Genomic DNA, 22,872 nt, shown 5'->3' on the forward strand with positions numbered 1-22,872 from the left:
TTTTTTTCCTGAACACAAGCGCCCATTCATAAGCGGTCGGCGGTCGCCCATTCGTCGGATCGGAATAAAAGGATTGCTTTGCGCGCTGTCTGACCCCTGATGCTGTTGTGCTCTGTTGTGAATGCGCTGGTGAAAAGGACAGACCTCTCTCGGAAAGGGGTCCAAAAGGCCCTAATAAAATGTGTCATAAGGCACGACTTAATTTTGTCCGCTCAAAAGCCAGCCATTCTGCAATGGATGGATGGCCCGTTGGGCTCTACAATAGCTCAGGCGTAAGTTGGTAGCGCTCCGGGACGCGTTCCGTCCGTCCGGATGGGTACGTGGCAAATCGTTTCAGTGATCAGTTCAACGGCCCAGCAAAAGGCGGCTTTCTTGGAACTCACATCAATGAAGCATTTTTGCCATTTTTACGAGCACATCTCATTCATTGTCGCAATCCTCGACTCCTCCTGGATGCTGTTGGCCAAAGAACCCCTTAGAAAAAATCGCGTCGCGACACTCGCCCTGGCGCGCCGGCTGACTTTCCGGCTGGCTGTGGTCAGTCGAATCTCTATTTATGATTTATGCCACCATCCGGCAGCCTTTGTCTCTCACAACCAACGCCGTCCCCCACGCAGGGAGGTGGTCCCAAAAGCGATTATTTACGAACCATTTAAAGGCCGGCCGCCGCCGCCGTGGTCCTGATGGCGATTTGTGGGATCCCACGTTCTAGGGCAGCATAATGGTTGCCCTCGGCGCCTGGCGCTGCCGGCATTTCGGCCGGAAACACTGACCGTTTAGTGGCTCGGGCCGGGCAACCCGAGAACCATAAATAAAACGGTGGCCAAACGTGCAGTTTAAAATGTCGTCTGGCCCCGGCCACCCAACGCTCTCGGCTGTGTATGTCATTTCGATGTCCTTCTCGGCACCGGGTGGGACCCCGATGGGATGGATAAATATAACGCTTCTCGCCCCGGTTTGTCAGGGTCAGATCGCCGCCTCCTCCGTGGCATCGATTTGGGCGAAGGACATAATGGCCGCGGCCGCGGTGTGTGAGGTCCCGGGAATGGTCCGGAGCATCAGACGTATATTTTTACATCTATCAGTGTGTGGTGTGAAATATAATCATGTAAGTTTGATAGCATAATTTTGGCACCACTCCGGCACCGATCCGATGCACCGCGGAGAGCGGACGCCGAGTCCCCGCGGCTTGGCACCTCGCGGGTCACCACAACACACGCCATTTCCATTTTCTTTCGATTAAAAGCCCATTGGTCGCACTAATTTGACATGGCCTTTGGCAAGCGGCGGGCAAGAAGTACCCTGCAGCCAGCGACGGCTGCCAAGAACTTGGGCCGCGCTGCGATTCCCCATAAAAGAACCATAAAGTAAAACAAATTACATTCTGCCTCATAAACGGCATCAATTTCCCGGCACGCCTTCGACACCAACCGTCGCACACCAACACACAGACAGACGCAGGCCAAACAAATGCAATAAGAGATATGAATTATTATGTCGCACCGCCAGAAGAGAGACCCTCTACGGTGCGCTTCGGTGTGTCTTCTCCGGCGCGCGCGCGCACGCCTTTGATTGCTTTCTTCGGGGCCGCCGCCGCCGTGGAGGTCTCCGAGTGCGCGCCAGTGGAGATAATATTTCTGCTCCATCCTTTAATCGATTCGACGGCACGGCGAGAGTCACGCCACACGCTTTTCGCCAGCTTTAGGCCGCGCGCCGCTTCGTCACTCTCGGTGGTGGGTTCTGGCGTTAATCTGAAGGCGCCAAAAAATTACGTCCCAAATTAATTGCGCTCACCCCCCGCCCAGGAAGGATTCGGTTGGAGACCGCACTAGGTCCGAAAATGTGGGAATTCTTCTCTGGCCGAATTCAGACCCTAGTTCTATGTTGGTCGCCGATCGGAGATCGCACAGGATGGATCGCGCGCCACGGTCGGGAAAATGCACGCCGCCGCCGCCGCGGTACTTAATTGGATAAAATCTTCACCGGATCAGGGGCCCACGAGGATTCCTTTTCTTTTCGTTCCCGTTTTTTTTCGCGCTCCGCACTCTGCTTCGTTTCGCTCGTGTAGAAGGGGGTGCGCGAGTGCGCGAGCGCAGACACGGCCACAACAGACGATTAATGTTGGCTTAAAGATCGCAAACGATCGATAATCTGGTGCGATCAGCATAGTGGCGGCGGCGTCAGGACGCTGTGGCGGTGTCAGGGCCCGGGGAAGGACTGATCGTGCCGGAGCCGGGCGAAAGGCGTAGTCCAAACGGCAACAACATTAGCAACAACTCACAAATCGGCGGAACAACATTTAACAACAAACGGCACAACACGACGCCGGTGAGGAAGGAGGGAGAGAGAGAGAGCAGAGTGCAGCTTTGGCAACTTTCAAAGTAGCGGATGCGATTAACCCGTGCGTTCGTGGTGCCTATCCTGATGCCTATCCGAGTGTCTGGCGATAACGGAGGGTTGCCCCAATAACTCCAACAATTTAATATTTTTGTATTAAAAAGAATCGTTGACTCTCTTCGATTGTATGATTAGCCAACGGACAAAGCCCCTCATTGGACGGCGCATCGATTCTTTAAGGTTAGAATCCTTCAAATTGATGATGGGATTAGCTCCAACTGGTCCACTAAACAGTGCCCGATCGTAACGGGGATCGTTCACCCCATTGTTGCACTCACCTCTTCGCGTCACTTTTCGTGCAACCTTGCTTTGCGCGCGCGAAAAAAAAACGACTGGCGAGACGAAAGAAAATGGACTGAAAAATGTGATCAATATCGACGATCGATTCCTAAACGATCACCGTTTAGGGGGCGCGCGCGCATCCAGCTAACCCCTCCAGGACCCACCGATCTTCCCGGTACCGTACCGATTGCGTTTAAGCGTTCCGATTTTACCGTCCCACCGTCGGATGATGTCTCGGAGGTTGGCCTTAGATTTTGGTCGCCCGATAGAGGTCCGGATCGGATCGGATCGGCTGGTGTCGGTGTCGACGCTTATTATGGAAATTGGTGCGCGCGGCAATGTTAGCCGCACACGGGCAGATAGCGATCGGATCATCGGTCTGGAGGTCCCTTCTCGGTGTGTGTGTGTGTGCAATAATTGTTCCCAATCGCAGCATAAATCGCGACCGCGACAGCACAGATAGCATCGGAGCGCACACTCCTTTCTATATGGGCATACGGATGTTAAGCCCTTTGAGGTCCTCTCTCTGGACTGCTCCACCACCAGGGGGCGCCCTAAAAGGGTCAGGGCGCCAGCGGGCCCTGGTGTCCGTCGCCACAAATTAGGCGAAGAAAAGCTTCCCGGCTTACGGCGGCGTGGTCGCGCGTGGTAATTCAATCGGCTCTTTTCGATTAGCCACACTCTGGGGCCTCCCGGACGTCCCGGACGTTACGTCAATTTTCCGGTGCGGCGGATCCGATTGCCAGTGGGCGATGCTTTCTCGCGTACCGCACCGTTCAATTGGCACTTGTGGCGCTGCCAAGCCGGTGAAGACATTTCAGCGGAGGTTAAGTGTTTCGCCTGACACTTGCCTGACACCGCCTGGTGACGCTCCGAAGATGAGGGCCCCGGGTACCTTTCGCTGGGCGGGAGAGTGTGTAATGGAGACCGTGTTGTGGGCCAACAGAAAAGGGGTTGTGATTCGAAATGCTTACACAGGCGATTGCACCCTGACGCAAGTGTCCATCACCGCCCGGGTCCGGTGTGTAATGGAACCGCGAAGACCCTCGCCCCTTTATTTTGTTTTATGATTTCGGTTCGGTTGCGTTTGCTGTTTGCCGTTCAACAATCCCCCCATCGATCGCTCGGTGCTCAAATAGTGTCCCCCCTCGTCAGCCAGTCTGAAAGTGGAGATGTTAGGTTCGGTTCGGTTCGGTTCGGTTTGGGGTTGGTTGGCGGGTAAGAAGGCCCCAGCAGGTTGCAGATTTGATTTCACCGCTCGCCAACCACTCGGGGAGTCAGGTTACAAGCCGTTAGCCAGCCACCGATAAATCTTTCACTTAGGACACACACACACACACACACACGCACACGGGCTGGCCCATTACCTACCGTGTACATCCCTTCCTAATCATAATTGTACGATATCGGATTGCCGGCAATCGCGCGTATGGCGTATGGCGGAAGAGACACACGATCGATTACGACGGTGGCAACGACGGTGGCGGACGGACGGTGGCTTCAGCCTTCCCGCACACACCGGCCCCGGCCTCAGCCCCAGGCGGGGTCGCTTTTCCCGCGTTCTCAGCAACTTTCTTCAAAGTGAACGGATTTTTGCGTACCATGGACACGGCGCGAAGGCTCGAATTACTACGGCGAAATCGGTTGACTCGGTCTCGGCCACGCAGGTGCGCGCGCGCCTCCATTACCCAACGGGGCCGGTAATGTGCACCCGCGTGATTGGCCACGAAGGGAGGGGAGGGGAGGGACGTGTCGAACCACCGTCCCGGGCGAAGATTTATTGACCAAAACTGTGTTACCGATGCAGAACATAGCGGCCTCCAACTCTAGCGCACTTCCATCCTGCCCGCGCGGATCCCCTTGGTTAGGACCTTCGAGTCGATCGATCGATCGAGGGGCGCGCGCACCTCCCGTTCGGTTGTTCGGTGGTGTTATTATGAAACATTAGCGATTTATTTTAATGTTGTTAAGCGGCGGTGGCGGCGACGGTGGCGGCGGCGCACAGAGCATCGCCATTAGTAATGAAACGCGCGGTGATTGCAATTTCGAGAGGAGAGCCTAAGCAGAGGGCCTAAATAGGGCCTTCAGCGTGCGCGCCCGCGTTGTTGGACGCATTTTTCCCCTCTGCTGGTTTGGAAGCGACTCGGTCAGCCGCCATTTTCTGGTCCAATTTTCGGAACCACCATGAGAAAGTATTTAATAGTGAACTCTGACTGACTTTTAGTTGGTTTCTTAATGTTGATTTAGACCCCATATAGCAGAAAAGTTCGACTCCTCAAAACTGTAGTTGAGTCATACCGAAAATTCACCGGCCGTAAAATGTTCTTTTGCTTTCGTTAGGTTCATGAGGTTCGTAAAGTTTTTGAAAACAAGACCATATATGCCTGCATCATGTAGACTACATCAGAAGGGACTTGTTGTATTGCTTTGAAGAGGATTTGTAGTTGAGATGGTAAATTTTCGTTTATCAATTCACTCTGGGGTTAATTTCTTACGTCACAATCACTGATTCGATCACTTCGACAACCTTCATTTTCATAACTCTTCTCTGTTTAGCCGACTGTTGCCCTGTTTTTGAGGAATATTTTTGCAATATCCTTTTTATTTTTACTATTAAAACTTATAGTTACGATCGTTTGACGTGTAAACATATAAAAAACATCGCATTAATGATTGACTAATAACTAAATATTCTCGAGCTGTTTCGATACCGAGCAAAGCGAAGGAAAAAGATGCGAAACAAAGGAAACTTCAAGTCTTTATCAAGCCTTAATCTTATTCAATCCTCATTTCGTCATGATTTCGCACTTAAACTCTTAAAGTAACATTCAACTCGTTAAAAGAACGATATTTACAAATTTTCACATATCGGCCAAATGTTCTGGTGATAAACTTTGTTTCGCTTGAATTCCTAATGTTCCTGATTGGTCCAGCTGAGGCCCCCCCAGGTTGTCAAAAGTGGCCATGAATGGCCCGTATGTAGATTTGAAAGTAAATTATAGTCGCTTGCTTCCAGCTCAGACTGGATATGGACTCATGCCAACCATCGTCGGAACCACAGTTCCTGTTTTGCATTTTGGTTAGATAATTGGGGAGTTCCAGATGGGGAATGACAACCAACTGCGTCTCCCTTATCTGTTTTTTGCTGCGTATCCTTTTACGCATTATTTTCAGATTATCGTTATTAAGAAAGGTTCTCTTACCTATCAGTACAGTTCTGCTTACTGTTGCTGACGATCAGTGTAAAAGGAATCGAACGAATAAATAGTGTCCCCCTTGAATTAAAGGGCAATTGAAATCCCGACGAAATCATCCTTCGACGGAAATGCTACTTGGACACCGGGACCGGTCTTCCTTGCGCCAAGAGAAAAAATGGAACCGATTTAGGCGAGGCGATCCAGACTTCCCAGAAGAAGAAAGAACCCGTTTCCGTTTGTCGGCCGGCCGGCCGGCCGGACACAATTAAGGCATCTCGTCGGCGTGCGCGCATCTTCTCTCGATCGGCCTCCGGAAGACTAATGGCGCCAACAGACGCATTTAGCGCGCGCCTCTGAGAAACGAGGTGACATTTCGTCGGGACCTCTTTGATCATTCCCACTTGAGTTGCTGCGGGCTGTTTGCCGATCGCCACTACTTAGCCCGCCGCGCCTTCCGATTCTAGACGAATGTCTCATGCATCTCGCGGAATCGCAAAATGTCATACCGCCGACGACATCGTGTCCCGGCCGGCTGCCGGTGGGGCCGCCGAACTACTAAGAAATAGAAATAGAGCCCGCTGGGGACGCGGGTCGAGTGGGTGTGTGTGCACGGCCGCGAAACAAGTTCCGCGACTAATTGCTGCCACTATCCATTACATTTTTCATAGCCACCGGCCACCGTGGCCACTGTCGCGGGCTAAATGGGGGCCCTCTCGGTGGCTATCATGGATCTCTCGCGTTCTCTCGGCGCTATTAGCAAATGGAATCCAATGACCGGAGGCATTAGCCGATGATACGGGTCCGCCCGGAGGCCCCAATCCCCCCAGTGGCAGTGGCCGGCTTTCCTGGAACTCAATCTACTTCCATTTTTAACCCATCCCCCCGGGGGCCTTTCTTAACTAGACAGCTTCAGTAATCGAACCCGGTTCCGCCGTCCGGCTTTGCGCGAAGGATGTTGATTAATCAAGCGCCACCGAGGGCGGCGCATCTTCTTCGGCCGCCCTCTTAGCCCCCAGCTCTTCAATTCAATTTAATTCATCTTCAACATAAAACAACGCGCCTCGCGCGCCGGTTGTGCAAGAAAAGCATAATCCGATCGATAGGGGTCGGTCCGAAGTCAGTTCCAAGGAATCCGAAACTCGCGGACATCCCGCGGAGTTCCGAACGTGGTTTCGCGGTGCCCAAAACCACCACCGCAAGGAGCGGTAAGGACCGTGCACACAGCCACACCCTATGTGGTCCACATTTGTCGCCATAAATATCCCAATATCCCGAGTCCATTCGGGCCATTGTGTTTCCCGGCACGAGGACGGCTCACCCACAACCCGGGCCGGGTCGATCTGTCGGAGGCAGCGCCCTGCATTGAGCGAAATATTAAATTTACGACCCAAAATGGCATTTCCATCACTCGCGGGGTCGGGCCGGGTCGGGTTGGGTCAGGTCGGTCGGTGCGTTGTTGTGTTGATTATATCTCTATCAGACGGAACAGCGCCACGGCCCTCGGTCGACTTTGGATGATTTATTTACCGTGTTCGGTACTGTGCGGCTCTCTGGATGGTGGTGCCTTTGACATGTCCTCCGGCTCAGCAAAGGGCCCCCAACATAAGTCCCCCCCCCCGCGCTGGCCATGGCCGGGACTTATGATGCGCGCGAGATGGACTGGATTGGATTACTTTTGGTTTCGTTCGGTTCGGGGTTCGATCGATTGTCTCCGAAAAGTGGCCGAAATGGCGACGATGTTGCGTGGCGAGGGGAGCCAAATAAATAAATTAAAGCCATGTTCGTCCGGGGCGATCCCTGGGGCCGATTCAAAAACCTATGAATTAATAAATTATAACCGACGGTGCGTTACCGCTGTCCCAGACAGATGAAGATTGTTTGAAAAACAAACGCGGCCCAGAAAAAGGCGGTCAAGCGGAATGGGAATTTATATGCCTCGGAGCCGGGGGATCGCGACTTCGATTCGAGGGATTAGAGGGCCAGTGTGGGCGACCCATTCGGGGCCACTCGACGGTGTGGACCTATCTAATCGTGGTTTTATGAGATCGATACCTAAAACTGCATTTAAATTGCACCATTTAAACCGTGAGAGAGCACTCACTCGGGCCCTCAAGCGCACATCAAATCGTGGCCCATCGGTGGTCCCAATTCTCGATGCTCTTAATGTCGGATTTGGTCAAGTGATTCGCTTCGTAACGCCTTCGCTTCGCACACCTCGGAGGATGATCCGTTCGTGCTTCGGGTTTTCTCACGGTTCTTCGGGCGACCCCACGCGGTCTTATGATTGGGCAGTTCGCCTACTCCCACAACACGGGTGGCCAGTTCGTTGGCCGCACGACGCCCTCTACGGACCCTCCCGGAGAGCTCGAGGAGGTCTAGGTTACCTACGGGGGCGGGGGGCGACATTTTGGCGCCAGCCAAATGTCCACTTACGCGCACCACGAAATGGCGCGAATAATGAGGGCCGTGGCCGAAGGACGTACGCGGACCGCGTGGTGTGGCCCATTAGAGAGGTGCGACACAATTACACGCGCCACTATCAATAGAACGCCATTTAATTGCACTTTCCGCACCCCGGCGACGACGACGAAGGCGGCGTGGCATGCCTCGCGCACTGCAAATGCAATCGATCAGCGGGCTAAATGGCGTGGCCTGGTGGTGGTGGTGGCCAGATTGCGGTGGAAGGCTCGCGGTCCGGCTGGTCGCGGGAGTAATTTTGCACAATTAATAATAACTACTCACGCCGGAGTGGCTGCCGGCTGATGGGTGACCGCTTGTGCTGACACTTGTTTTAATTCTGCTTTTTTTTCTTCTGCTCTCGGAATGACTGACAGCAGCCGCCGCGGTGTGAAACGCACCGCAGGCTACTTGGATGCCTTCGGCTGGACGGCGCGACAGGCTGGGGAAGAATATGCGTTCCAAGCAACTCTCTGTCACCGCGCGTGTTCTGGTCATCGGGGCTAATAAATCATGTTTTTTTGCTGCCACCGCTTACTCGGATCAGCTGGGCGCCTGGGGTTGATTGTTCCACCCAAGTGCTGCTCAAGTCGGTCGGTCGATCGGGCAAATTATTAGAGAAGATCCAAAAGCACATCTTTGGTGATATTTTTACCTTGTTCGTACATTTATTTTCGCGTTAATGGAAGTGGTTGAGAAGGGTCCGGGGATTTCGATGCTTCCTAGCAGCACATTCCATGCATCCACGATCAAAAGGGACTGTTTTTACTATCTATAACTCTTACAAGTTGGATAAATGCTTGTATTACCTTCTGCGGTCTGTCACGAGTCACGAGAAGAAAGTTCAGGTTACTACGATCAAGGGATCAAACAATTTCCAATTTGAGTTGAGACGTTTTGGCAACGTTTTTGAACGTTCCGTGGAAGCTCCAAAATGTGTCTAGTTATTTTTTTGTGGTGCTTTTTCGACGACTTGAGCTAAACGTTTTGTTTGTATGATTATTTTTAAATTTCTCATAAGCAATTCATATCTTTCTGCTTTTTTCCGCATAAACTCTTAGCCTAAACAATGCAAAAGAAATGCTGAGATTCTTTGGACTGAATAAATGGTATTCTGTAACAACTTCTTTTTCGGATATGTGTTCATTGCTATCGGGAAATAATTATTGTAGTCAATCAAAATTTGTTATCTTGCATGGCCCTATATTCCATTAACAGAATGTCAAGTATCACACAATCTACACACTCATTGAAAATCTTTTCTTAATTTTGATGGTCTACGCTTGAGAAAAAGTACTTTCTACCATAAACATTCCAACGCGAGCCTATTCGCCTACTTTGCTATGTTACCGAGCTATTAGACGTTCGGCTTCAGACGTGTTGAATCAATTTCGCCTCACTAAAATACCAACCGCTTAACTGCACTTTTTCCCGTCGAAAGAAAGCGTCCCTTACAACGTTGAGGAAATTCTGTGCCAATTTAGGACACCCAATATCCACGTGGGACCCACGCTTTCCTTCAAACAATAAAAAAGCCGCTAATGATCGGCTCCATCGCAGGCCTCCCGAACCGAATGGACCTCATAAAACGTTTGCAATCAACACCACCGGATGAGCGGTGCGTTCCGGGGTCCCACGCTAATCGCTTAATTTTCGGTCCGCTCCACACCAAAAACTGCAGCTGCAAGACTGCACTGCACTGCGAAAGTGGCGCAAGCTTTCCTTTTTGGTGCCATTTTATTCGGACCCGTCGCGCGAACATTCAATAAATTGCACCGTGAGCATCTTTATTATCCGGCGCCGACGCCAGTGCGCCAAGGATAAGGCGGAGAGATATCGGATACGCCGCCGAATCGATGGGCCAGTCATTGTAATGACTTTATAACCAACCATCAGAGCCCGGCCACATTAATAAAGCTCCCGACCCAAAAAGGCCGTTGACAAAACCACAAAACCCTGGGCGGCGCCACGCGGTGAGCCAACGGGGCCTTGATTTTTCCATTAACTGCAAATCGATTTGCGGACATCAATTTCCAACCCAAACGCACACACACACACACGGCGGCACAGGCTCTGGCAGCGGGTATCGCGTATCGCGTAGACGGGTGGGGGTCCGTATCGTAATCGAGCGTTTTAGTCACCGGGTCCTCGTGCGCGCGCGCGAGCTGCGCGGCAAAGGCGACGTCGATTAGCTGCAATTAAAGTGGCTCCTCGATGCCCCGACGACGCCTCTTGATGACGGTGGCGTCTCGCCGAACGTCGTCGTCGCCGTGAGTGCGTGTGTTTGTGGTTTCTTCGTTTTTTGTGCCAAATGACGGGGAATTACCCGCGACGGCTCAGCGGCTGCCCGTGCCGGGTGCCAATCACCCGCCGAGCTTTCAAGCACCATCCGGGAGCACCCGAGGATTGTGCATTGCGTAAACAATTGCGCAAAATCGCGGTCGGTCGGTTGGAAACGCACCGCCGGCTGGGCCGGCCCGGGCCGAGCCGCGACAAGTGACCGCGTCCGGGGCGGATCGGTCGGTTAGTCGGTGAATGAATCGTTGATGGGATCGGGGATCCGTTAGATAATTTATCTGGGGTTTGTTTTAGGGTTAGATCGGATTTTTTCCGCTTTCGCTGCCATCCTTTAGTGTGTGTGTGTGGCACTGTGTTGACACGCAGCGATCGGCACCATTGTTGGGTTTAATGTTAGGCGCAACAACTTAGTGATCGAGACACGAGAAGTAAACAATCCTGTGACGGCGGGAGTGTGTGACATAACGTTCGGCAGCATTGCATCAGAACTAATAAGAACTCTTTCGGAGCTTCGATGGCGACCACGTGCTTGGTGCGTGCTTGTTTGAAGAGTTTCCCAGGAATCATTCAGAATTAAGCTTTTCCTTCGTTTCTTCAGATACAGTGAGGTGCGCCATAATGATAGGACCTATTTAAATGTCAAATAACTGCGCCATTTCTCAGTCGAGTTTGAAAAATCAGCCAGATGCTGAAACGTTTGTCTATGCCGTTTTAGTTATAGATCGAGTGCGATCGAGTGATAAACTGTGCTTGCTTAATGTTCCCGAATTTCTTCTGACTTCTTTCTGTGGGACTATTTGAAGAGTAAGGTGTATGCCAGCAAACCGAGGACTATTGAAGAACTGAAAGCTAACATCACAGCGGAAATTTCTGCTATTAAGCCCGAAATTTTGTCAAGTACAATGAACAAGGGCCGCTTTTTGAGTGTCTAATGGAGGCGGTTATTAAATCGATTCGAGTGAAATGTCAATAAACGACATTCTATACCGTAAATAAATCTCAGTCAGAAGTTTGACCTCAGCAACTCATGGGTTCTATGTCCCTGTCCGACAAGTGGCACTTATCCCCTTTCTTATACTGCATTAATAGTCTAGTAATTCTTTGCCTAGTAGTGGCTAATAATCTAACCTTTGTTCCCTTTTGTTTCGCAGAAATCTTTACCCTGGAGGCAGTACCTCCGACGGAGCCTTGCTTTCCCCTGTGCGGGGCGGCCACAACAATCTACTCCAAAGAAACGAAGAAGTACATCTGCCTAGACACGAACGGTCGGCCCAAAGCCCGGGTAAGTCACGAACTTTCCGACGAGGAGTCATTTGCCGAGGACACCATTTTACCAGCTCTCTCCCTCTCTCTCTCTCGATAGCGCGTCAAAGCGAACGGCATGCCGAAACGGTGCCTGTTCTACGAGCACATGGACGGGGGCGCCTTCCGCTTCCAGTCGGTCGCGTTTCCGGACTGGTATTTAGGTTTCCACAAAAACGGTAAACCCATCGCCGCCGGAACCCCGGGCGGCCAGGCGAAGGTGACCAGCGGTGGCGGAGGTGGCCGCGGTGGTGGTCGTGAGCGGCGGCGGCAGATCAACGAGAAGTGCTTCAACTTTGAGCGCTCCAACGCCACCTCGCTGCTGATGGACGCGACGAAGGCGCAGCCGCCACCACCGACGGCAGCACCACCACCACTGTCACCATCGCAGCGGAAGGAAGCGGGACACCAGCGACACCAGCAGAAACAGAAAACCCTGCGCCACCAGCGCCAGCAGCTGGTGGTGGTGGCCCCGGCCACGGCCCCGGATGGTGGTGGTGTCCTGCTCAACGGGAACTCTCTAATCACGGAAGCGGGCTACACGGTGAATGGGCACTACGGTAACCCGTCGCCGCCGCCGCCGCCACCGCCGCACCCGCACCGGCACAAACACGGTGGAGGGGGCGCCCTGCGGAAGGGCCCGAAAGCCTCGCGCTACTCGCCGCCGCCGCCGCCACCCGAACAACAACACCCGAATCTCGATACCGCCGCCAGCTCACCGAGCACGACCTACGACGATGGTGATGGTGGCGTTGGTGGGTCACTCAGCGGGAAGGGTGGCAGCGGACGCCGGCGGAGCCACCCGAACCTACACTTCACCGACCATCCCCTACTCGGCGACTTCCTCGGGGCCGCCGGTGGTGGTGCGCCGCCACCGACCGTCTTCACGAGGCCACCGCCATTAAAGTCATCTCAATCGGTCCACTTCCGTCGGGGAGCAGGAGCAGAATATCGGGCACCCATCGTGCCACCGGCAGCCACCAGCCACGAGCTTCTGGTTGGTCGCGGCGGCAACGGAAGTGGCAAGAAAAAGGCTTCCAGCAGCAGCAGCAGCAGCAACAGTGGCGCCGCCGGAAGCCGCCATGTGTCGAAGTTTAAGGGAGAGAAGAAAATGTTAGGCTAGCAGCAGCTCCTCGTCCTCCTCCTGCAGGCCATAGTAGCGGGCCGTTTTCTTGTTTGTAATATTATTACCCATCACTTCCGCTACTTTTGACCGCGACCGAGAGCGTGTGCGTGTATGATGTTGTGCGTGAGACATGTTTGTATTATTTTATTTTGGAGTTTTTTAAATATTATTTTGACTTTGGTTGACCCGCCTCGGCGGGCGGAAGTCGCCGGAGTGAGTGTGCGTGAGTGGTGGTGCGCGTGTAAAACAGATAAACTACGGACACAAGCGACTAGGCTAGGGCTATTATATTATTATTATATATATTAATATATTATTATATCGGTATTGCTGTATTGATTAATATTCACACCCACAAAAGTATTCTTAAGTGCGCGCGACGAACGGTAACGCAGCATAATAGCAGCATTCAAAACCCTAGTGTTAGTTGTGTCGTTTATTCTACCGGGTCTTAAAGCCGGACGTTTCTTCGTCTCCTAGGTCTTTCCGTATGTGTGTGTGTGTGTGTGTGTGCATGTGTGTGTATGGGTGTGTAAATGTGTAGCGTTTAGGGTCTGTTTTAGTTTTTGTTTGTGTATGTGTGTAGAAACGAAGCATAAGCAATAGAGTGTGTGGGCCGGCGACAGCGACCACCAACAGCAGCAGCAATAGGAACAGCAACAGAGAGGCGAAGCAAGTTAACCAAATAAATAGAAAGTGGACCTAGACACGGACCGAAAACAAATAGGCACAAGCAAAACAGTAAAAGCACACACACACTGAAGTAACCGAACAACACAAGAGTGACAAACGAAAGCGAGAAGTAGGCAACGCAGCAGCAGCAAAGGAGGCCTTGGGTTTCGCGCGCTGCAGTTGCATCCGCAACGCCGAGGTTTTGCTCCGGGAATCGCGAGGAGGGCTTCAGGCTTTTCCAGACGCCCCGTGTGATGTGCTGTGTGTGTTTGTGTGGCCAAGTGGGGCCCGTGGTGGCCCGCACCACGCCCTGCGCTTTCCTCTCTTCATAATGCCTCTCTATTTATGTAGTTTATATATGATAATATGATTTCTTCAGTCCCTTGGTATTTTTGTTTCATGAAATGATTCCGATTTGGTGGCCTCGGAGTGGCTCAACTGAACGGCGCGAAGCCGTTTTTGGGGACAGGAGTTTCCTTTGCTTCGGGGGGGTCGGGAGGACTAGAAGGCTAGCTAGCGTGGGTTACTTCTGAGGCTCTGTACGTTTAGTTCGAAACCTAGTAATACGATGTGCCATGAGAAACAGCAGGATGCCGGACGGATGATTGGGGCAGCAGCGAGCAGCGGGAGGAAGAGAGAGAGAGAGCTAATAGCTAACAAACGGACAGGGTAATGATAGAACAAAATGGAAACCCACAATAACCATAGGTGAACGCGCAACACGAACAGAATAGCCAATAGAAACCAATAGGAGGAGAAAGTACGACGATAACCATGCAAAAGTAGCAAGTGAAACAAGTAGATAGAAGCACAGCACATAACCGAACAAGTAGAGCGTTTGATCGAGTAGAGTGGCAACCGGAAACTGGAGCCGCACCCAAAAGGAGTGCGGAACACAACAAACCAAACACAAACAAAAACATAAAACACATAAAACGGATAAAAGGAGTAGCGGAGCGGAGAACAAACAAGAGTAAATTGTGCCTTTTCTTGGTCCTTCCCACACGAGCCTTCAATAAGCAGCGTATGATGTGCATGCTTGCCACCTTCAAGATGTTTCAAAACCACGAAACTGAAACCGAAACACACACAGAAAACACAACAAAAACCGCAGCAGCAGCAGCAACAAATCGAACAAAACACCACACAATTGTTATGAGACAATAGTAAAAGAAAATGGAACAAATCACTACAGCGCTTAAAAAACTGCAGCCTCAAGCTTCGACGAGCGGCATCCGGCCGGCCGCCGCCATTTTTACCGAGCCGCGAAAGAGAGAGAGTGCAACCACGTGGCGTGTGCGCGTCCGTTGCGTATTTAGCTGTCGACGTCTTGGGCATTTGGCAAGCATATTGGTATTTGAAGATGATGGTGATGATGACGATGTCAGTATTACCAATAACACTAAAAAACGCAAACAAGAAGTAATCGAAAACGCCAGATAAAGCGCAGCGCAGGGATATCCTTCCGGAAACCGCATTCCAGTTCACCGCAGCCCCAGTTATTGATGCATGCAAAAACACAACTAAACACAGCAGCGGCAGCAAGCTGCCCTAAGTTCGAATAAACAATAGAATGCGTGTGTGTGTGTGTGTGTGAGTGCCTCTAGTTCTCGCGAATAACTACTATTTGGTATTGCGGTAGGCAAATGAGTAGGCATTATTGTGGCTAGTGTGTCCTATGGTGTGTAGTGTAGCGATAACAGTGAGAATGTATTGGACGGCGAATAGACAAACAACAGCAAGCACACACACACACAGATAAGCAAACTTGAATGGAATGGCGCGTTTAAGTAGCGTGCGCCGCGTGCATATTAGATAAGTAACGGTAGCGTTTTGCATACAAAAAATAAACAAAAAAATCACACACACACACACACTCTGTACTTTCGTAGAACTGTCGGTGGTCAAAATTAACCTAATCGAACGGAGAATAATGGCAAACAGTATGAAGCAAAACGGAAACCAATCTCACAAAGAAAGAGAGAGAGGGAGAGAGGGAGAGAACTCGACATAAAGTTGAAAATTAGTAGAACCTTACCTTGCCTATACTCTATACCCACACACCTTACACTATACACCGTAAATACATCTACCTATCCATTGCTACCCACCCACCAAATAAAACAAAACTAAAACCACACAAAACCTAAAAAATCACGCACACAATATCTTTTCGTGCGCATATAAACAAACTCCCGATGATGATAGCGATGATCGCGGCTCTTAATGGTTAAACAAAACATTAACGCAAACGGGGAACCGAGAAAACACCGCCAGAAGGATGCAAGAAACCACAATCTCGTAACACTAAAACGTAAAAACTAAACAAGCACACACAAGCAAGCGCCCAAACTATGCGAACAGCAGGCAAAACACACAAAGCAATGCACAATGCACAGAATAGAACGAATCTCGAAAGTAATCAATAACTAACAAACACAGAACAACACCGCCACCTGGACTGGAGACACAACTACAGGACTAGGGGAAAATAGGGGAAAAAGAGCTAAAAAATGAAGGAACCTGTTAAGGGTTGAGCCCACCAAGCAAAAAACACAAGAATGCTAATATTGTCAAAGTAAGGAGACGCAGAAAAGACGCAGAGTCGAGTGAGTGCAAAAATGAATGAAATGAATAATCGCTTTGCGCGCTCTATTCTCTTCAACAAACAATGAAACAATAAAATGCCAACGTTAATGAACATTCCAAATCAAAACGAGATTTTGTGTGCAATCGTGTTCGTTTTGTGTGTCTGTGTGTGTACTCTTTTCTTTATTATTGTTAGATTATTCTCTCTCAATGCTTTGGGTCCTATGGCCGGTTTTGGTATTGGCTTAGCTATTTTCTATTGCGCTTTTCCGTTTAAGTAAACCCGTAAAAAAGGCTTTTCGACCCAGCGCCAGCGCTTGTTGATTGCAACTAACTGGAATGTAGTTTGATTTAGTGTGCCAAAAAGCTCTATGTAATTGCGCGGCAGAAAGGGAATAGATTCGGTTAAGCAGCTGTATAAAGAGAAGACTAAGTTTATCGGCGGTTTCTTATTATTCTATCTCATTATTCATTATATTTAAACAAATCTGCCCGCTGAAATGGAAGAGCAAAACGCGGGAACACCGAACGCTACAACAGCAAAAATGGCTACAGACAGGGGTAGGAATAAAACAAAAAACACGAGAAATATACTTAACATACCACACTAATTGGTGCTCCGCTTAATGGTAAAACATTTAATAGAACGGGTGCCAATATTCCAACGCTTTTGGGAAACGAGCAGCAACAAATGCTAATCAGCAGCCAGCAGACCGCGCATAGAACTAAAATGCTTGGCGGCAGGATATGAGAATTTGAATTTTCCTTTCGTTTAATTTCTTTTCAAAATTTCCTTTGCACATGCAGATATGCACAAACTTTTCAAAGTCATCAAAGCAGCCCGAAAAACGCATTTCGCGATCTGGATGACGTGTGTTCAGCTACCGCTTCTTCGGCGCTCTTCATTTGCCATTCAAGTATTCTTTAATCGCATAAAAATCAAACTAAATTATTCTGTAATGGAGTTTTAAGCGAAAGCGTTTCTTTAATTTAACAATAAATTATCTACCAATGGACAATAACCGATAGTTGTCAAATGCCAACGTGGTGGGCTTCGGCTTTCTGTGTTCCTTTTCTTAAGCCGGAAAATGTAACGGAAAAATGAAAGAAATTAACACAAAACCTGTGGAATTAAGACACAACAATCCGGGCCGTGCGTTTCAATCGGTCATAATTTATTGCTTTCACTTTTGTTTGACACACAAACACACACAAGTATACAGTCCACCCTATTGTCCAGCTTTTCCGTCTAGTTATGGCTCATAAAAAACTCGATCAACACGCTCAAACCTTACACCGCGAAAATGGAAGTGTGGTTCAACCCATTAGCCCCGGAAACCTTTTTGTGCGACATTGCTATGCGTGCGCCCGTGTTCCCGGGAAACCCCGGGAAAAGATCCTTTGCAACCTCACGTTCCCGTGCGTGTTTTCCGTGAGTTTTTCCTACCAATCAATTCGTATCAGCCGCCCAAGTCAGCCGCCGTGGGACGCGATGTGCTGTGTAAATCGTGTAAATATGTATACGTGTATATAGGCTATACATAATATGTAGGAGGCACATTAGATGGGTACGCGTTGCGCGTATTGTACATATAAAATCTGCTTCAAAACCGCGATTGCGTCCAATTTCGATAAATACTGCTTCGTAGGGTTACAAACAACAAAAACAACGTTTTTTTCCTAGACACTTCGCCGCACCATTCTGGGGGAAACGGGGGAAAGAGAGACACAAAAGTAGGGAGCCTGTTGCACTGTCCCGTTATTCGATAAAGACCGCACCACCATCACCACCAGCACCGCTCGCTAGAGCTCCGTCTGGGGCGGTCTTATGCTGGTGTGCACCAGGAGGGTAGCCAGCTCGAGCTCCTCGCTGTACTTGTTGCGCAACGGTACACTCCGGTAGCCGGTCCGGATGGCGCCGAGCGGGAAGACGGCCTGGCCGATAAAGATCGGCTCCCCGAACATGTCCTCGTCCTGCACTTCGAAGCGTATCATCGCAAAGTGTGGGTTCGCTATGCGAAACTCGCAGATCTCGTTCCAGATGGGATTCAGCCCGTTGTCCGCTGTGAGTTCCGAGTTGGAGACCAATAAAAAAAATGAGATGAAAACCCTGCTGTACGCTTGCTAACGAACGAGGACTTACCTATGGCCCGTGTACGATGCTTCATGCCACCGTCGAAGGACGCACCCAGTACTTCCACTTCCACCAGCGGACTCGTGATGTTGCGGCTCACTTTACACAGATTGCGCCCTCCGATGATGCGCACGTTCACGATCACCTCACCGACCCCGACCAGCGTGTTTGGATCGGACGGATCGAACTCGTCGCGGAACATAAAATCCGGCTTGAGCAGAAAACCGCAGCCGCCGTTGTCGCGAAATTTGGCCTGATTCAGCTGCATCGGTTTGTCCGGGGTCTGAAAGTTGAGGGCGATCATCTGGGAGCCACAGTTCCACAAGGCCGTCGGGTGGTAGTTGGACGAGTCCAACCGTTGCCCCTTCGGGTATACCCTGCTCAGGTGGTGCCGGTGGTACCGTACGAACAGGCCGCGCGTTTCCGGCTGTAGAAAATACTTTTCCGCTTTCGTCTCCGGAAAGCTGGACATCTCGTAAAACACCCACGAGGCGCTGTGATGCTTGAACGGGACACTCCGGCAGTAGATGATGAGATCGGACATTTCTTTTGCGACCCGCGAGTTGCGCTCCATCTTGCGCCGCTCGTTCTCCAGGACGCTCGCGTTCTGGGCCGCTTCCTTGATCGCGTTCATCCACTCGAACGCCAGCTCCTTCGTCTGCACACCCACCTCGAACACGTTCTGCATCGTCGGGTTTTGGATGCGCAGAATCCGCGCAATGTCCGGGTGATTACTGTACGCCATCTCGACGACGGCGCCGTGCACATCGAGCGAACCTTTCTGCAGACTACCGAGCATCAGTGGCTCGTTGGCCGCTTCATCCACCAGCGTACCATCGTCGGCCGCACTTAGTTCCTGCACGTAGTTGGCCGGAAAGTAGTGCTGCCGTTTGCCACCATAATCCCCGACCCACCAGTCGCTGCCCTTCTTCGTGACGTTGCTAATGATGGCGTGTTTGCAGAATGACAGCTCGTCGTCGCGCTGCGCCTTATAATCGTAGAGTGCCTTGACCGTAACGTTTTCGCTCGTAACCGTCGATGGATCCATGTAGCCATATGCGCCGCTCTCTTCCGGCACCTAATGGCGTGACAGTGACGTTAGAAAACGGGCTTAAAATACGGGCTACAGAGCAGCACACTTACGTCCATCGTGTTGATGCGTCGGATCATTTCGCGCGGAATCGGATAGGTAAGTGTAACCTTGCGGTACAGGGGATGTTTGATGTAGAAATTGACTAAATCGACCAAGCTCTCGAACTCCATGCCTCCCATTTCGTACAGCCGGCCTTCGACGCGTATCCGACAGTGTTTAAACTTTCCGTGCGCGCTACAATTTCGAACAGAGACTCCTCAATCGATTATGATAGGAATCACCAGGTGGATGGATTCTTACCGGAACGATATTACGAATGCCTTTGGCCCTTTCTCACTCGGTCGCACCAAAAACGCCCCATCCTGCGGGACCTGATTGAGCACAATCTCCGACTGTTCCCGGGTGGTCGACTGATGGTACCACTCCTTCGTCTCGTGCTTGTTCGGCTGGGGAACTGGTTCCTTCAGTGTAATGTAGAATTCCTACAAAAGCAAAAGGTGACAACGGTTAAATGGCCATTTCGTGTACATGACCGGGTCCACCTACCGCACTGCGGAGTGCATTCTGGCGGTAGTACATGATCAGACTGTACAAACTGTCAAACAGCACATTCTCCATCAGGTAGTACTTCGTGACGCCCTTGTCCTGCTTCAGCTTGATTCGACAGTGGTTCGGTTTGCCCTGGCGCCAGAACGACAAACAGTAGTCCCCGACAAAGGTGACACTCTCGCGCACCAGAAACGTCCCATCGCCAAGGTGGGAAAATTGCTGCAACAGTTTTTCCGCCTCCTCCCGGCCACCGCTCAGCTTGCCGTGGAACCAGTTTTCACCGAAATGCAGCTCATCGTTCGACACGACCGTACCGTCGCGGGTGCGGCTTCCGAAATCATTCTCTTCACGTTCCTCGTCCCGTCCGTCGTTGTCACGATCACTTCTAAAAGAAAAACACACCCGTTCACCATCAAAATGGCCAATTCCGGTTCGACCCGACCCGCACATACCGCTGACTGTCGGTGTAGAACAGTTTGTGTTGTGTCAGCACAAAAAAGTGTGCGTTCCATCCCTTGTCGACCGGATCCTCTAGGTACAGGATACCGTTCTTGACCGTGTTCCGGATATCGAGTTCACCGTCGTCGGTGCCACCGCCACGTTGCATCAGAATGGCTGACTCTTTTCCGCCCTCATCGACCACCACCATTCCGTTCTCGGGAAGCTTTTTGTGTTTTAGAATGATCTTGCGCTTCAGCTGCTGGGGCGACGGGAGCTGCGTTTCGGCTTTATCGATCGGTTGCGTCAGCAGCAGCTCACCAAACACTTCGCACATCGCTTGCGCCATGCGGCGCTGCTGCGTGAGCGAACAGTTTTGCTCGATCGACAGAATGAGCGGATAGTCCGACGTAACAAAGGCGTGCTCCTTGATCGTACGAATCACGTCCAGAAACTTGATGCGCGTCGTAAACGTGTGCCCGTGAAAGATCAGCGGCATATTGTCCGGGCCATCCCAGCAGTCCAGCTCGATGCACCGGCAGCCCATACGCAGTGCCCGGGCGTACGCTTCCACCGACGATTCGCTAGAAAATTGATCGCCCGTCAGGTAGGTGTTGTGCGACGACGATATCCAGTAGTGCGAGAGGGGCCGCGTCATGTCCTGATACACGGTATCGCACCGTCTGTTCCAAATTTCGTTTTGCCGTGAGAATAGAAAATCGATAAACTGCAAAACAAAAAAGCGCCATATCATCACTCTAGTGTGCCGCCGCCGTAACAGATGGTGCGGCTGCTTTCGCCGAACCCCACCCTACCTCGTGCAGTCGCAGATAAGGTTCACGAACGTCACGTGCCGGGTCTTGGATGTAGTCGCTGATAAATTTGGCTACCACCTCCTCGCTACCACCACCGTCCGGAGCGTCACCCTCTTGTTCGTCCTGTTCTTTGGTTAGAAATTTGCGAAACTCTTGCAGTGTCACCGTTTGGCCGTCCTGGGTATACGAAGCCAGCCGCACGCCGTCAAAGTACTCGGGCAGGGTGGCCGGCGGTAGGATCAACCGTTGGTAGAGCCGCGTAAAGTCATCGAACCCGAGCTCGTTCCGTCGCCTCGTGTCCACCTCGTGGAATACATCGTTCAGCTTGGCGGTGGAAATTTTGCAATTTATCTTCGGCAGAAACGACCGAATGTCCTTCACGCTGGCCGTGCCATTGGTTTCCATCAGATAGAACTCCCGCCGCAGCCAGCGCTCGATCTGTAGCCAGTACGGGGCCGTTACGGTATCGCTGATGAGATACTTGAGCCCCTTCAACCACATATCAGCCTCTTTCTCGGAGAATGCTACAAAAGGAGAGACGAAACATTAGAAGACGCAGGAGAAATGGCTCCCAGACGTACCAACAATCGAAACGGTGCGCAATTTAAAGTCATTCCCGTGTAGCACCACGAAACACTTGCGCGGTTCGCTTTTCTTTGCCTCTTCGGGCCATTTTTCGAAATCTTTCGACTTCTTGCCTGGCCGAACCTCCTTCACCTCGCGCAGCTCCAGCGAACCCTCGTAGCTGCTGCGCCCGTTGGTCTGCACCGGCGACCATATGATCTGGAACGGAACAAAATAAACCATGCTTGAGTCTCGATCCCCGCGGAGGATCACCTCCGCGCGAAGGACTAACCTGGCGCGTTTCCCGGCGTAGCATAAGCGTTTTCTTTTCCGGCCGCTTCCGGGGATAAAACTTCTGTATCAGGGTTCCGCGTTCCAGCTGGCAGATTATTTGCTCCATCTCGCCGAGTGCTGCCAGGCAGTTGCTGCCAGCAGTGCTACCAGTGCTGAAGCTCATTGTGCGGAATTCACGAACGAACTAGCGTGCGTGGGAAGACGTGAGAACGCGAGCCAATAATCCCGCTGGTAAATCCGTACCAGATTAACGATGCTCAACGTGGGCAGGCACTGTGGTCACTGAGCGGAACTGCTATCTTGGGACACATTATTTCCGCCCAACCAAGAAGGCAACATGTAGACAATAAAAAAAGGAAAGTTGCTCACTAATCTCGCGCAGGGAAAGGAGGAACGACGATCAGCGGATCCGTCGGTCGGATGTGAAATGTCAAAGCGATAATAAACGAGCGACAGAGACAGAGGGCGAGTGAAATGGAACGAGAGGGCAGCGCAATGTTTACGTGCGGAATTCTGGAAGGTAGCGAACGGAAAACCGGTGATAATGCCGGATTGATAAAGATTACGGTGCTTAGAGCTGCGACAACGCGCTAATCCGTAGACCTGTGGCCGACCTAGGAGAACATTTTTCATACAATCGTTATTTTGTGTTTTGCTCTGAAGGT

General features: G+C 51.2%; 2 protein-coding genes across 2 annotated transcripts in view; one reads left to right on the forward strand and one right to left on the reverse strand.

Annotated features, from left to right (window-relative positions):
• The window catches only part of LOC128276886 (homeobox protein Hox-A10-like), a 33,839-nt gene extending 20,783 nt beyond the window's left edge, over positions 1-13,056 (forward strand). Inside the window, exons 4-6 of the mRNA XM_053015347.1 lie at positions 11,783-11,913; positions 11,995-12,373; positions 12,467-13,056. Of these exons, the coding sequence (XP_052871307.1) occupies positions 11,783-11,913; positions 11,995-12,373; positions 12,467-13,056 (1,100 nt within the window). The remainder of the gene's footprint in view (positions 1-11,782; positions 11,914-11,994; positions 12,374-12,466) is intronic.
• A 4,418-nt stretch (positions 13,057-17,474) lies between these two features.
• On the reverse strand, positions 17,475-22,370 carry LOC128277386 (1-phosphatidylinositol 4,5-bisphosphate phosphodiesterase gamma-1). The gene is made up of 9 exons (XM_053015835.1): positions 22,206-22,370; positions 21,931-22,132; positions 21,350-21,873; positions 20,549-21,261; positions 20,094-20,481; positions 19,848-20,029; positions 19,598-19,781; positions 18,464-19,532; positions 17,475-18,383 (listed from the first exon to the last, which is right to left on the reverse strand). Exons 1-9 carry the CDS (start codon positions 22,368-22,370, stop codon positions 18,124-18,126), a joined length of 3,687 nt encoding a protein of 1,228 aa, XP_052871795.1. The 3' UTR covers positions 17,475-18,123.
• Positions 22,371-22,872: the final 502 nt, after the last annotated feature.

Source organism: Anopheles cruzii, chromosome 2 (genome assembly GCF_943734635.1).
Source record: "Anopheles cruzii chromosome 2, idAnoCruzAS_RS32_06, whole genome shotgun sequence".
NCBI lineage: Eukaryota > Metazoa > Arthropoda > Insecta > Diptera > Culicidae > Anopheles > Anopheles cruzii.